A 14164-nucleotide genomic window follows, 5' to 3' on the forward strand; every position below is an offset into this window, starting at 1 on the left:
AGGATGAACAAAACCCAACTGCACATTTATCTCAACCAGCAACAGAAAACTAGCTCGTGTGGAAGCTACAAAGCAATCCTCCGTGTCCCTGTGCGTGAAAGGTGCAAGGCACACATACCATAAAAAAGAAGCTGACAGACCAATGTTTTGAAAATTGTACTTTATTAAATATACAAAAGCTCAGCACTTCTGTAGAAAATTGTATCTTCATCTCCAATATGGTAACGCGGGTTAGTTTCCTGCATCACTGGTAAAACAGCAGCCCGACACCTGGTTTTCTCCCCAGAGGAGTGCGATTCTTAATTGAATGAGCAAAGCTGGTGCTAGCGAGCAGCAGGGAGCCTGGGCAGAATCCCTAACGCCTGTCAGCTCCCTGCCTGAGACCTCTCACCCTTCCTACAGCCCCTTCAGTCACCACTCCTGCTTTTACCAGAGGAACCGAGCCACGAGACTGAACTGACAACCAATGGACAATCGACAATTCAAATACCAGAAGAATGAAAAGAATTAAGGCTAATAAAGTAATTACTACTTCTCAAAACATTTATGATTCATAACTCGGATCTCTATTTCAGTACCATTTGTAGCAAACGTTTGCTTCTATGTATGTTCAAGTTAAGTTGCTTTGGTATGGAGACAGTCATAACTGGATTTCATAAATTAAGCCATTATTTTTGTACTGAGTTGTGTAAACTTACAGAAAAAAACCCACCGTAGTGTAGGGAGGGCACATCTGGAAGCCAGACACTCGCTGTGTGGAGAGAGACTTAAGGACAGTACAAGACAGTCTCTCATCTCAAGTACTTGGTACAGCAGAAATACGTAAACATGAGCCACCACAACACTACAAGGCAGCATTTCTCTAATGTGATATAAAGCTCAAAATTCAGGCTACTAAAGTCTATGAAATCTAATCAGGCAAAAATGTTCTCATTATTTAATTTCATGGAGTATGTTCATTGTCCTTACTAAGTGAAATTCAAGAAAGAAACAGTATACACAGCAAAAAAAAAAAAAAACAAATATTTTAAAGAATATACATTCAATTATAAAAGTTAATTTCGTTTCAAGGCAGCAGTTTTTATTTTTCAATGTTGGTGACCTCTGAGCTTCCCCTTAAGTAAGTGCAATTTGAAGGTACGTTTTTGAAATAGTTACGCAATGGTATAGTCCACGCTACAATTTTGGATGCTTAACCAAGAACAACTTCAGAGACTTCTAAAAAGCTGGGGGAAATCAATGCTTTCTGTCAAACCCACCCTGTCTCAGAGCACTGCTAACCTGGCTACTCAGTATTTCAAGTTACTTTGAAAATCCTCAGTCCAAAAGCATATATTTTATATAAATACTGTGTAAAATGTGACAAAATTGTGTTTTTCCTTTGAACACTTACATTTCCAAATGCATCAGCCAAAGAAGTGTACAGGATACATGACTGTGCATATGAGAAAAGGCAGCAGAGGGAGGGGTTGTCAGAGGCAGGTACACACACGGATTTCCTCAGGATATCGAATCACGCTCCACGGGATAAAGCTGGCACTTTCTCCCTAATACCCAAGGTGCTCCAACTCTCAGTGAGGACCTGCCAGTTCTCAAGTCAGGGGGAATTAATAAGCTGAAAGAGCTACAGATCTGCTTGTTCACTCACTTATAGCAAATAGAGACAATCCAAAATGCTTTTTTCCCCCAAAGTCGATGTCGTTGACTTCCTCCCAACAGCATCCTATAGCCATATTTTTCCACGGATAAGGTGTATCAACAACAACCGCATTCAAGCCCCCTCCCCAGCTCTTGGTGCCCACTGCTGAGCTGTGACACGCCGCACGCACACTGCAGCAACCAGCACAGAAATGCACTTGAAAAGTTTCTAACCAGGATTCAACGCAAAAACCGACCACCACCTCCTTCTCACTGCTGCTTCTTTGGTGGAACACGGGATTTTGCAACCACAATCGGAACTACAGAGAGCAACCCGATCAGCAAAGCCCAGAGAGGGCGGTAGAAGAGCCAGCCAATGGAGATGGTCAGGAGCGAGAGCGAACTGGCGACGCAGAAGGCAAACGCTTTCAATCCAATGTTAACCAGATCTCTCACAACAGGAAACCAGTCCACTGCAGAAAGAATTAAACAAGGGATAAAGCAAGATGAAAAAATGGTAGTTCAAAAGGAAGTCTTACTCGTGCCTAGGATTTGCACACTATCACGATCAAAAGACAGACTCTAATTATTTATCAAGAGCATTGGATAAGGCATTTCAGCAGAGTAAGTATCCTCAAGGCATTTGATAATTAAGCAAGAGCTGAACATCTAAGACGATGGTATCCTCATCTCTTCAGACAGGAAGTAATCCAAAATTAAGTCTGAAGTCTTGTTAAAGACGTGAGAGGCAGAGTAGACTGACAGCCTCGCAGCTACGAACAAGTCTAAGGCAACTGATACAATATGTTAGCACCAAAATTAACCTCTGGCAACAATAAATCCTGCAGTAGCATGTATATGGATAAGTAAATAAGAAAAAAAAAAAAAAGTGCACCACTACAAAGCAAATGATAGCTTTGATATTTGAAGTTTATACAAGTTGGAGACGCCATCCTGCTTTTCTCTAAGTTTTTATTCCAACATTTTGTATGCTAAAAGGATAAACAAAAAACTTCTTTTCTGGGTGTTCCCAGCAGTGCAGAATAACCAGAAACAAAGTCATGTTACTATACAACTACTAATTAAGACTTGTTGGAAGGACCACTTGTGTACGGGTGTAGAAAGTAATTGGATTGCAGCACCTTGAGTTAGACTTGAAAGAACCAGCCCAATGTGTGTTTTGGCTTCTGACTTTGGTCAGCACTGGGCTGGGATCTTCTGAGACTGGCAAGAGATATTTGTGTATTTTTTTTTAACATTCACAAAGCAACCACCTGGTTCTGGGATCCTCTTCACCTGCAACTGCCTACAGTAACTTTCAGATCAAATCCAATCTGAGTTCAAACCACATTCCTCCTGACCTCCAAATTAATTAATTGCGTATGTGAGCAAAAGAGGACATCTCTAGGGATTATGATCCTATTTCTGTATCATTTTACATTCTGTAAAAAACTTACCCAAAGTGTAAAAGATTCGGGTCATTAGGCTGACGCCTACAAACATTGCCAGCCAGCCTGCTGCACGGAGCGCCCAGGTCTTCATGGTGTTACTCTCATGCTCTTTCTGAAACACTTCCTGAAAGCAAACACCATTAAATGCAGCCTGTTTCTCAATTTCTTTTGAGATCCTCTTGATTCCAGTGTATTATGAGCCAATCAGAGCCAACAGCGTTTTAGGAGTCCAAATTCTCTCACAGAAGATACATTTGCAGCTCACCCTGCAGGGTCTTTTTGCGCGGTATTGCTGCCCACTACAATAGATTTCAAAGTGCAGCACAAGAGAAACCAGCATTTCTCTAAATTAACACAATTAACAAGCACCGATCAACACGCTCATAATCACAGGCAGAAAGCACACGGGTTTTGCTGCAAAAGGATCTATTCAACATTAATGCGGAAAATAAGATGCTAATAAATAAACGTTACAAGGAGGAACAATCTGACTTCACTATGTTTGGAGGAAGAGAAAAGGCAACAATATCCACTGATGGCTGAAGGAAAGGCATAGGAAGGAGAGCAAGCAGTATGCAGGGAAATGATAAAAGGTATGTGTATATTGCATCAGGCAAAGCAGCGCATCTCTTTGCAAGAATTCCGAGTCAGGTATTTTTTCAAAATGGGCTGTGTGCCCCTCTGACTTTATAAAATGTACATATGACGAAGGCTAAGGCATAATAAAGCACTTAATAGAAAAACACATATGACTGATTGACCACTTGTACATACAGGTACTCTACGAGTTATTAATTTGTAGCGAGTTATTTTCCAATGAACTAAAATTCTGTCTAATGAAGATTCAGAGCTCCCAGCAGAGAGACGATTCTACTGCTACTCTCTTTCAACTCAAAACAAAAGCCTTTTTAACTGCTTTTGGGAGCTCCTGTAAATTCTTGACATCTGGGATTTTTGCAGCAGGGCATGAAACAATCATTAATGGAAACAAACCTACTAAAAGGAGTAAATGAATCACCAAATTGCTGGAGCACACAGGATTTATTGGAGCATAATGCTCTGCCTGAAGGTTCTTTCTCAGCCAGAACAGCAATAAATACTTCAAACAAGTCCAAACTCCTATTATTAGAAGCTGAATAGAGGATAGCTCCTACAGCTTGTTTAATTAAAGCCTGTTTTTTACTATTTTTACATACGACCTTTTCAAAAGCACGTGCTTGCATGTCTAAGTGGGAAACTACCAAAGAGCAAATAAAAGCAAAATGAGAAGGCACAGAAACAGCCTTTAAAGCAAAGGATGCTCAGGAGCAACACAAGGGGATTTTAAAATAAATAAATACATAGCTACTTTAGCCACGTTTCCTTTATAAAATTAAAAAAAACCAAACCAACTATAGCCAAATTATGTGCTGCTATTGGGCGAAGCATGGCACTTTGTTGCAATAAAAGGAACATGCAGAAACCTGGAAGGCAAACACAGGCTATAATGTGTTGTCCTAGAAAAAGGAGAGAGAAAAGCCAATGTTTATAGCAAGCACCTCCTCCTCCTCCAGAGCAGGTGTGAAGGAGAATGGGAGCTTATTCCCCTGCTGCTTCTGCACTACCATCTCCAATTTTAACCCTTCACCAGTACAGCGTGGTATCTCACCTCCACAGAGAGATCCCCAGGGTACAGAATCTGCAGGACATCTCCAGACTTGGTATGATACGGAATCAGTTGGTCGCCTCGCTGGCGAGCAATCACAGTCACCTTGGAAGAAAGGGAAAAACATTTACTGGTTACTGAGTTGGAAACAAAGTTTGCAAAATACAGAAACAGCTGAAGACTCACCGTATCAGCAGAGCCCAAATGGGGGTCATCTCCACTCAAACCTGCATAGAAGAATGAGACACGAAGGTCTCCTACCTACAAACAAGAGAATATTGGAAGTCAAGAAAGATTTATTTACCAAGGAAAATCACAGGAAATAAAACTCTGCATGGATACACCCATTATGTATCAATACTTTTTTCTGAATGCTTACGTCAAGCCAGAGGATACCCAGAATGATTTCCAAGCTGTACTTTTTTCAGGCCTAGTTGACAGCTGAAATAGGATCACTCAAATGCTGTTTTGCAATACCCCCTCCGATTTAGCTGCAGGAGCACATTAACATCAGTGAGATTCTATGTTCATCCCTTGTTATTTCATCTTTTGGCAGAGGAGGGCAGGCAGTACAAGCTGACAAGCTATTTCATTGTACTCCGTTCAGTACAGCAAGGCAGAGGTAGAACCCACTGCCCAGCACCATCCTGGGTCTTTCCATTTAAAAGCATGACACTCAAGAAAACAGCAGAAAAAGCAGCAGGATCAGAAGCTTCCTGCAGGAGAAGCACTCATGCTGATGGACTGTACAAAGGGTGTCATCCTATGTGATGGTCTGCACTCCAATTTCTACATATTTAAATAGAAATGGGACATGCCCCAACTTTATTTTTCACATAAGAGTAATCACTGCTTTGGTTTATCTTTCTTGTCTTACTTCTGGACGCCTGGGGTTCTCACTGTGGTAAAAATAATCTCCTCCTCGGGTAACATCAGCGTGTGGATCCTCAAGGTTTGACAAGCTCAACTGCTTGAAGTTATCAATTTTATCCACAAGACCTAAGCAGAATAAAGAAACAAGCTCAGGGCCAGCCTCTAACTTGGAACAGCCAATTTGCTGGCTGGCTTCCCGATTATCACTTGAACTGACTGCCATTGCGGAAAGAACCAAAGTCCACTGCTGATAAAACAGCAGACACAAACCCAGTACAAAGCCATTCTTACCCTTGGAAAGAACAAAGCTGCCAACCTGGACGTTAGGAGAAACAGCAGTGAAAGACTCCACAGCCATGGCACTGCGGAACAGAGAGAGTCCCTGATTAGTCCCAGAATTACGATCAAACTCTTGATTTGCAGTATGTAATAAACAGCACATAAAAAGTACTATGTCAAACATCAGGAGAAACTCAAAGAGCTTAATGGCTGTCATGATGTGAAAGCAAATACATCAAGAAACTGTGTCCAGACTTCATAGCGTTGGAGCCATTAAAATAAGTTAAGACAGGATAGGACTGTCCCATCCCTTGGCCTGACCTTCCATTCACACTAAAGGATTTCACTAGTTTTTCCTGTACTGAACCGATAATGGGCTGAAATGGAGTTCAGCTCTTAGGAAGCTGTTCAGTGATGATATAGAGGGTTTGACTGACAATGAATTAATCACATTCCTAGATGAATTCCTGCAACACTTAACTACACTCCTAAATGCACTTTATTTCTAGTCTGAATTTATATAGTTTCCGCTGTCAACTGCTAGATCTTATCTGCTAAATTAAGAAACCTAGATCATAAACCTTTTCCATATAAAGGTACTTATCATGGCCAAGTTAATTAAATTCCAAACTCGGGAATCCTTTACTTGCAGACTTGACTTCATTCTTGTTAGTAGTACTACTAGAATCTCCTTGGGAGTAAGCAGGTTTTATTTTCACAAATGTCTAAGTTGCATAAAAAGATAAGATGGATGGACAGAGGAAGAAGACATGTAGTACACACTTAAAATAGAGTCTCATTAATGCTAGGCATGAATTCTAAAGTTCAGCGTGTCTGCACGCACCATACCATCGCACGCAAGGATCCACTGCAGTTATGCTCAGTCTCCTTGGTTTGTACCAATAGACACAGATGAAATGTTCTTAGCTGCAGCACTGTATAAATTACGTACTGCGATCACACTAAATCAAAAATGTTTCTTACTCCCAATTGGAGATTTGCATTTACTGCAGTATGCCTGGAGAATTTCCATTAACCGAAAAGTATGCATGGGGAGGACAGACAAAGCAGCCGTGCCATCTGTGCACCCTTTTTTTCATTATCTCTCATCTACACAAGTCTGCTAGTTGGGACTTATAATCAAAAACACATAGATCTTCACTTTCCCTCCTAAAGTAGCACTTCCAAGTAAAGGACAGTGTATTTGGATGAGCCCACAGAACCAAAACAAAGTTCTGGAGATTTTGCAAAGTTCAAAGTTTTGTTGAAATCCTGGTCCTACTATCTCTCCAGCTGTATTTTTTCACTCACACATGATGTTTTTTGCCAGATGGCATCCTGCATCTTAAGGAACCAAGCAGGTGCTGTGAGAATGAGCAGCAAGCTAAAACTTAGCATGAAAAACGGCACATTGTAGTGTAAGTGAAATGCCACAGATGACAGATATATGAAACAAATTATATATGGATGACTGCCACAAATAGGCCTGTGAGCTCATACACACTAGCTCAGAAAAAGCAGCATGCAAACGGCACAACAAGCTCATGGGATGCCTGTACTGGTAATAGAGGAAAGAATTTATAACAGAGTGCACTAACAGACTTAAATAAAAGTCAGAAAGGAACCCGTTCAAGTTCTGCTACATGGAGACCACACGGTTCAGAGGTTACAGAATAATAGCCTGATGTCCAGCCATTACTGAATTCTGGTTCCACTAGGCAGCTCTGAACTGGTCTCTAATCGTTCTGTGCCTTAGTTCTCCCAAGTATCAAAAGACCAACAGTTCCCACCTGCTTCACAAGGATTAGTCAATTTGCTTTCAACTTTGATCAGACAGCGACAGAATCTAGAGGGACTGTGCTGGGTGATACATTACCTAGGGTTTTTGTGTCCAATTTCTCGATCAAAGTTTCTGCTGTTCACAACTTCCGATTTCCATTCAGTATCTACAGAAAATGATACGAAAGTTGAGGAAAAAACAGGAAAAATTGCCACTCAGATCTTGGTTATTGAAGACGCCTTTTAATGAATGAATCAGCTCTAAGTAACACTTGCGGAAATAATGTTTACATCAAAAGATATATGTGATAGTCTGTACTGACACTTAAATCCATCTTCCCAGCATATTAACAAGGAATGGCATGATTTAGAAAAAAAGGATTTTAGCAATAAAATTGTAACTCAACTTCGCTCATTGGGAGCTTTGCTGTTGGGTTTAGTTCCTGGCTCCACTCTTCAGGAATAATCTGGCTTTGTGAGGAAAGGCTGTGAGCTCTGCTGGAACTAGCAAATTTCAGTGCAGTCAAGCAACAGATAGAGATGGTACCTGTATGTGCCACTGTCAAAAATGCATAATGCTGCCTTTGTTCAGGCCACAGCAGCCTCCCACATCCCCAGGAAAGATTCCAGTATGTTTCTTATAACTCCTACAAAATTAGAGTCCCTCTTTTGAGCAGCTTCCATATTAAACATAGCTTGCTCTACTTCCATGAAGGAGTAGAGAGGAAGGAAAAGGAGCTTGGTTAAACAGTGGAGTAGGGATCACTGTAAGGGATATTCTGGCGTATTGAGTAAATCGCAAGATTTTGCTAGTGGGGGGGGGGCAGCAGGGGTGGCCTCTGTGGGAAGAGGTCAGGGGCTTGCCCTGTGTTGGACACAGCTGGCTCCACATTGAACCCACTGCAGGCCACAGCTGAGCCCATCAAGTTTAGGGCACTTCTGTGAAAATATTTTTAAGAAAGGGCAGAAAACACCAAATGGAGAAGGGAAGGAACAAAAAGGAGTGAGAAATAACAGAGGGAACACCAAGTCAGAAGAGGAAGTGCTCCACAGAAGAGCAGATACTCACTGCAGCATGGGGAGAGTCCATGCTGGGGCATGGGAGAAGTGTAAGAAGTGGCAAAGAGAAACCACTACGTACTGACTGTGAACCTACCCCCATCCCCTGCACCGCTCGCTGCTTCACTAAAGGGAGTGTAACCTGTTGTGATAACAAGGGAGGGCCAAGGGGAGAGGAGTATGGAGTGAAGTTCAGCCTAGGAAAGGGCAAGAGCAAATGTGCTTATCCAACACCCTGATCTGTAGTTATTATTTTAATTGACAATAAATTAAGTTAATTTTCCCCAAGTCAAGTCTGTTTTGCCCACGACGGTAAAATTGGTAAGTGATCTCCCTGTCTTTATTTCAACCCACAAGTTCTCTCATTCCTGTTCTTCCCAATCTCTTTCCCTGTCCCGCTGAGGGGGAGAGTAAGGAAGCGGCTGTGTGGGCCCTTGGCTGCCAGCCAAAGCTAACCCACCACAGCTAGTAACATAAAGACTTTTACTGGACAGAATCCATCAATCCTGAGAGGGCAGCTGTTTTTTCAAAAGGAATTTCTTTTTGTTCCCTGCTACTGTAAGACTGTCTTTCACAGCCCACAACCACTAGCATCTCCATGCTGCAAGATCCCATGCTTCACTGAGCTGGGGTATTTTTATGATCACACCCAGAAATTGCTGCACACCCACGTTATACATCCATGTGCTTTCATCAGAGATAAATGAAGCACAAAGACCAATCTCCAGATATGCGATGACTCAGAGTATTTTTCTGCCACTGGGTAGGTCAGAATAATGCTCTCAGATCTACTCCTGCCAAAAAAGCATTTGGCAAAAGCCACATCAGAAGGTGCTGATGATTTGCATTAGCTGGTATCAACACCTAGACAGCTTCTCAACAGGCTGTCTTACAGGCTGGAGCTACACTGGTCTTCCCTGTCTATTCTCTTCTGCTCACGCCTGACACATGCTCAATTACTCCACTTCTGAAGAGTAATCTCAGGCATAGCTTTGAGTATGTTCCCGTCTCTGCCCATCTCCTGTCACTCAGGACGTTAGGGGTCCTATCTCCAGAGCATCCTATCCCTGGATACTGCTCTGAACCTCTAGGAGTTCCAAGACAGGACTTTCTGTAGTAGTTGCTTGCTAATGGCACACCTCCTTTCACCTCAGAAAGGGAGGTCCTGCCATTTGTTTAGGAAACAGAATTTTTGCTTATTTCTTCACATTCCTTTCCTTTCTTTCCCAACAAGAAAATGCAGGGTTTACAACAAAAGTCAAAATATACACACATAAAAGTCTAAAGATATCTGCGTAAAAGAAAATTTACTTTCTGTTGATCAACTTACTGTATGAATACTTTGTCTCTTTCTTTATCTCACCATTCTCTTCATATTCCCTGCAGGGAAAAGGGGTAGGGTGAGAACCAAAACAGTGCACGCACACCCCTGCTAAAGGCAGAATACACTTTACAAATGAAATGCACAGACAGCTCACTGGCAACACGAACTTATCTTTACAAGTAAACTAACTCTTCTCTGAACTACCTATTCCGAAAACACAGATTCTCTGTACAAGGAGAAAACTACACACAAATGCTAAACAGCCACAACCCTTTCATTCCAATGTTGCCAACAAGGAGGTGTTGACTAGATCAACCTGGAACAACCAATGTTAAAGAGAGTGAGACAAGTTGATCTAAATCAATAAGTCTTTTAGAGATGCTGCGCCATAACCATATTAAAACTGAGAAGCTATTTTTCACACCTTCACAACCTCCTGACACCTTTTTTGTATGACACAAAAGACATCTGGAACGTGAGTTCTGTGGAGTCAGACCTACGTAACAGCTAGTAACTTTTGAACTATTGTCAGGGGAATTATTATTAATAACAAAAATGTTTTTCCCCTTCTGCTCGCAACTATTAGCAGAGTAGCTAACATCTCATTACAGTTTTGTAAATCCCCCTGAAAAGGTACCTAGACTGCAACATTGCCTGTTATAAAACAACCTGAGTGCCTTTCAAGCACAGTAGAGACTTGCTGAGGTTTTTTTTTTCAGGGGTGGGGAGAGAAAAAAAGAATATGATGGGATCCTGTTAAGAAAACAGCTTGTACTGGCTTTGGCTGGTGTAGATTTAATTTTCTTTGTAGTAGCTAGTATGGAGATATGTTTTGGATTTGTGATGAAAACAGCATTGCTAATAAACAAATGTTTTAGTTATTGCTGAGCAGTGCTTGCACAGAGACAAGGCCTTTTCTGATTCTCATACCACCTAGACAGCGAGTAGGCTGGGGGTGCAACAAACAACTTTTAAAGATTTCTTTCACTTACGTGGATTCTTCATATTCTACCCATTGGTACATTTCCACATTACGTTTAAGTTTGACAGCCTGGATCGAGAGCCCATAGCTGGGATCAAACAAAGGCTATTTACAAATTAAAGAAAATACAAGTTAATATAAATGCTTTACCTTACAGACTCAAACACTATACTTTCATTATCAAACCCATTTACATACGTCACTGTACATAGTTAGTACTATGTTACACACAGCTGAATATAGAATAAACGTTATGAAAGACAAAAGGGAGCGTCTCTTTATATCACTGATAAATCTGACTTAAAGAATCATCATCAAAAATTAATGCCATAATGAAGAATAAAACCAGAAATGCTGGCTAATAATATGCAGGCTTGAGTGTTTAAACCAGAAGGAGATTTTATTTAGTTGGAAACTACCGTGCTGTGTTACCTTCTGCAACGCACGCTGACCATGGAAAATGTCACCACTATTGAAAAGTCCGAACTTGCAGAACCTCTGTACTGCAAGAGCCTAAAGACTTTAGAACATCATGAATACACAGCAGGTTCCTCATACAAAGGGGAATTGAAATTATCCGCCAAAGGCAGTGGGAGGGTAAACACAGACAGAAGTAGCATGGTGCTTGGGAGCAGGGAGACCAAGGCTGTACAGCATCTCCCTGATTCCAGGCCAAGAATCAACGCTTGGGTGGTAGCCTGCAATGCTTACAGAGGAGGAGAGAAGCTACGTGTCTTCTCCCTGTATATCAAGCGTAGTTTTAATTGGCAAAGACTTCTCCTTTCCTCTAAGCTTTAAAATAGTATCTTAAAGACATGAGCATTTCTTTACCTTAGATGTACTGAGAGCACCAGCTAAGTGCACCAGTCGCCCTTCATTCTGCTGAGACACACTGTGGATGCTGTCAAGAGGGATCACAAGAGAAAGTCCCTCATCAAGAGATTTGGCTGTCCTTAAAGCTCGTCCCTGCAACCAAAAAAAAGCAAAATCACATTGTGGAGAATCAATGGCACAGCAGTATTTTGTGAAAAAGGTTAGGAGACAAGTGATCTGAAGAACACAAGGATTGCTTGTATATTCAGCCTCAAGGAATATTCTTGAAATACATTTGTACTTCTCCACTGTCTCTCTGTGGCTGACACAGTTTGGGGTAGTACTTACCTATGCAGCAGGACCATTAACATTGACTAAGCTCCTCAAACACACAGAGATTATTTTTACAAGGGTCCACATACATTGACCTTCATCTCTAACTTGTTCATAGTTCGCAAGAAACTGCAAAAATCATGCCAGTTATGGTCCTTTTTCCACAGACCCATACAACTACTTGGCAGAAGTTTTCCTTCCCTTACCATAATTTTATGGTGTGCTTTTTCCTGCAAAGTCACCAAAATTGGGAGTAGTTATTTTCATCTTACAGAGGTATAAAAGGAAGTCTTAGGTGAAAATTCACAGAATTCTGCTTCCCCACTCCAAAACTGCCAAAAGCATGTACATTTTCAACATCAGGGTGTCAGGATTCCCTGCTTACTTTAATTATTTTTTTAAATCTAAAACCAAGACATAAAACTGAGAATAAATAACACTCTCAGTTTTGCAACATGGAATACGAATTCCTTTAATGCAATTATAACAACGCCACAAGTGAGGACCTTCTGTTAACCCAAGAAAAGAGAGAAGACTAGATTGCAGTTGGCTCATACAACCCTCTTTCAATAATACTACAGCCTGTTTCTGCATCAGCTTACAAGTTTTGGATCTTATCGCTCATTACACACTGCCATTGTCTCTACTACGTCCAGTTCTACAGAAATACTATCTGTGGCCCTGTGATTTCACGCTTCTGTTACATCCCAAGCATAAGCATCACGGTCTCCAGACATAATGCTGTCTTCTCATGGAGGAAGTAATAAAGCATTAACATGACCATTGTAATGAGCCTATAAATGCAAAAGTAGTCGAGTGTAACCTCAGCTGTGATATTTCAACGCTGTGTACAAACACTGACAGTATTTCACTTACTTCATTGGTAAAAAGAAGGTAGAAAGACAGAAGAAACGTCACAAGTCCCATCAACATGCCTCCAGAAGTCTCGCTGAGCCTCTCCAGGAACCCTGGTTTGGACTCGCTTGTGATTTTAACATGTTCTTTTCTGCTGCCTGTGTCAGAGAACTGTTGGACATAAACCAAAAATGCAATATCGGTGTGAAAGGGGAAAGCATTCTGTTTCAAAATAAGTCTTTTAGCTTTGTTAATACTGCTCCTCTACAGAGCAGCACCTCTTGCCTTGGACCAAAACCTTCCCATACTTATTAAATGCCTCATCACTCTTTTGATACCCAAAATACAATCAATAAATAAAACTCCAGCCTGATGGGAAAAAAAAAAAATTCTATTATAGTGGTTCAACATGTTCCTTCAAGCTTTCTTCAGTCTGTCTTTAAGTTCCCTGTCTGGTGTCCACACCCTGCATTTGGGCCATGACAAACTGAGTAATACTCCTGAATTCCAGACCAGCTAAAACATAGCTATAAATAACAAGTTACATTTTACCTCACCAGCGGAGAAGTGCCTGCATACTTTAAAGTAATTGCATCTCGGGCAAGAAAAAGAGCGAGCATGAAACAAAACGGCTACTGCTGTCCTAGCCCATGCCACATTAAAGTATGAAAACCCAGGGGTCTATATATACCGGCACCCTCCGGATGGACTCTGGCTGTGGGGAATAACCAAGAAGCAACTTCAGGTTAGCACAGGTAGATAAGAAAGGAGGCGAAGCTTCCCTTTTGCGCCTCTCGAGATGCCAGGCGGGATGTGACAGCGGCCCCTCCGCTGCACAGGGCCCCTCGCCTCCGACGGGCCACCCGGGGGAGCGGCAACGGGCCGACCCAGGGGACCGCCACACGCAGCGCGGAGCAACGGCAGGACCAGCCCGAGGAGCACTTACATTCCTCGACATCTTGAGCCTCTCGCCCTCGGCTGGGCACCACCCTGAAGAGACCGAGAGAACCGCGCACCGAGAGCCACCGGAGCCGCGCCCGCCGCCTCAGGGTTCACCCGGCCCTCCAGCCCCCCGCGCCGCGCCCCGCCGCACTGCATGCCGGGACGCGTAGTTCCTGCCGGGCAGGGTGCAG

The 14164-nt window shown here is 42.1% G+C and overlaps 1 protein-coding gene across 1 annotated transcript; it reads right to left on the bottom strand.

Annotated features, from left to right (window-relative positions):
* Positions 1 to 149: 149 nt before the first annotated feature.
* Positions 150 to 14112, bottom strand: TMEM43 (transmembrane protein 43). Its single transcript, XM_074152000.1, has 12 exons — positions 13978 to 14112; positions 13053 to 13202; positions 11862 to 11996; positions 11041 to 11135; positions 10055 to 10104; positions 7763 to 7832; positions 5899 to 5969; positions 5612 to 5733; positions 4921 to 4995; positions 4738 to 4839; positions 3096 to 3213; positions 150 to 2111 (listed from the first exon to the last, which is right to left on the bottom strand). The coding sequence occupies exons 1-12, from the start codon at positions 13987 to 13989 to the stop codon at positions 1909 to 1911; spliced, it is 1203 nt and encodes a 400-aa protein (XP_074008101.1). The 5' UTR covers positions 13990 to 14112; the 3' UTR covers positions 150 to 1908.
* Between the last annotated feature and the right edge of the window lie 52 nt (positions 14113 to 14164).

This window comes from Numenius arquata, chromosome 8 (assembly GCF_964106895.1).
Source record: "Numenius arquata chromosome 8, bNumArq3.hap1.1, whole genome shotgun sequence".
Taxonomy (NCBI): Eukaryota; Metazoa; Chordata; class Aves; order Charadriiformes; family Scolopacidae; genus Numenius; species Numenius arquata.

What these genes read in the sequence shown, in the direction of transcription:
- TMEM43 (XM_074152000.1), bottom strand. An exon ending in GTGCTCTCAGTACATCTAAG is followed by an intron (nt 11,136 to 11,861) that starts GTAAAGAAATGC and finishes ATTTGTAAATAG; the next exon opens with CCTTTGTTTGATCCCAGCTA. An exon ending in CTGGGGATCTCTCTGTGGAG is followed by an intron (nt 3,214 to 4,737) that starts GTGAGATACCAC and finishes GTTTGCTTTCAG; the next exon opens with GAAGTGTTTCAGAAAGAGCA.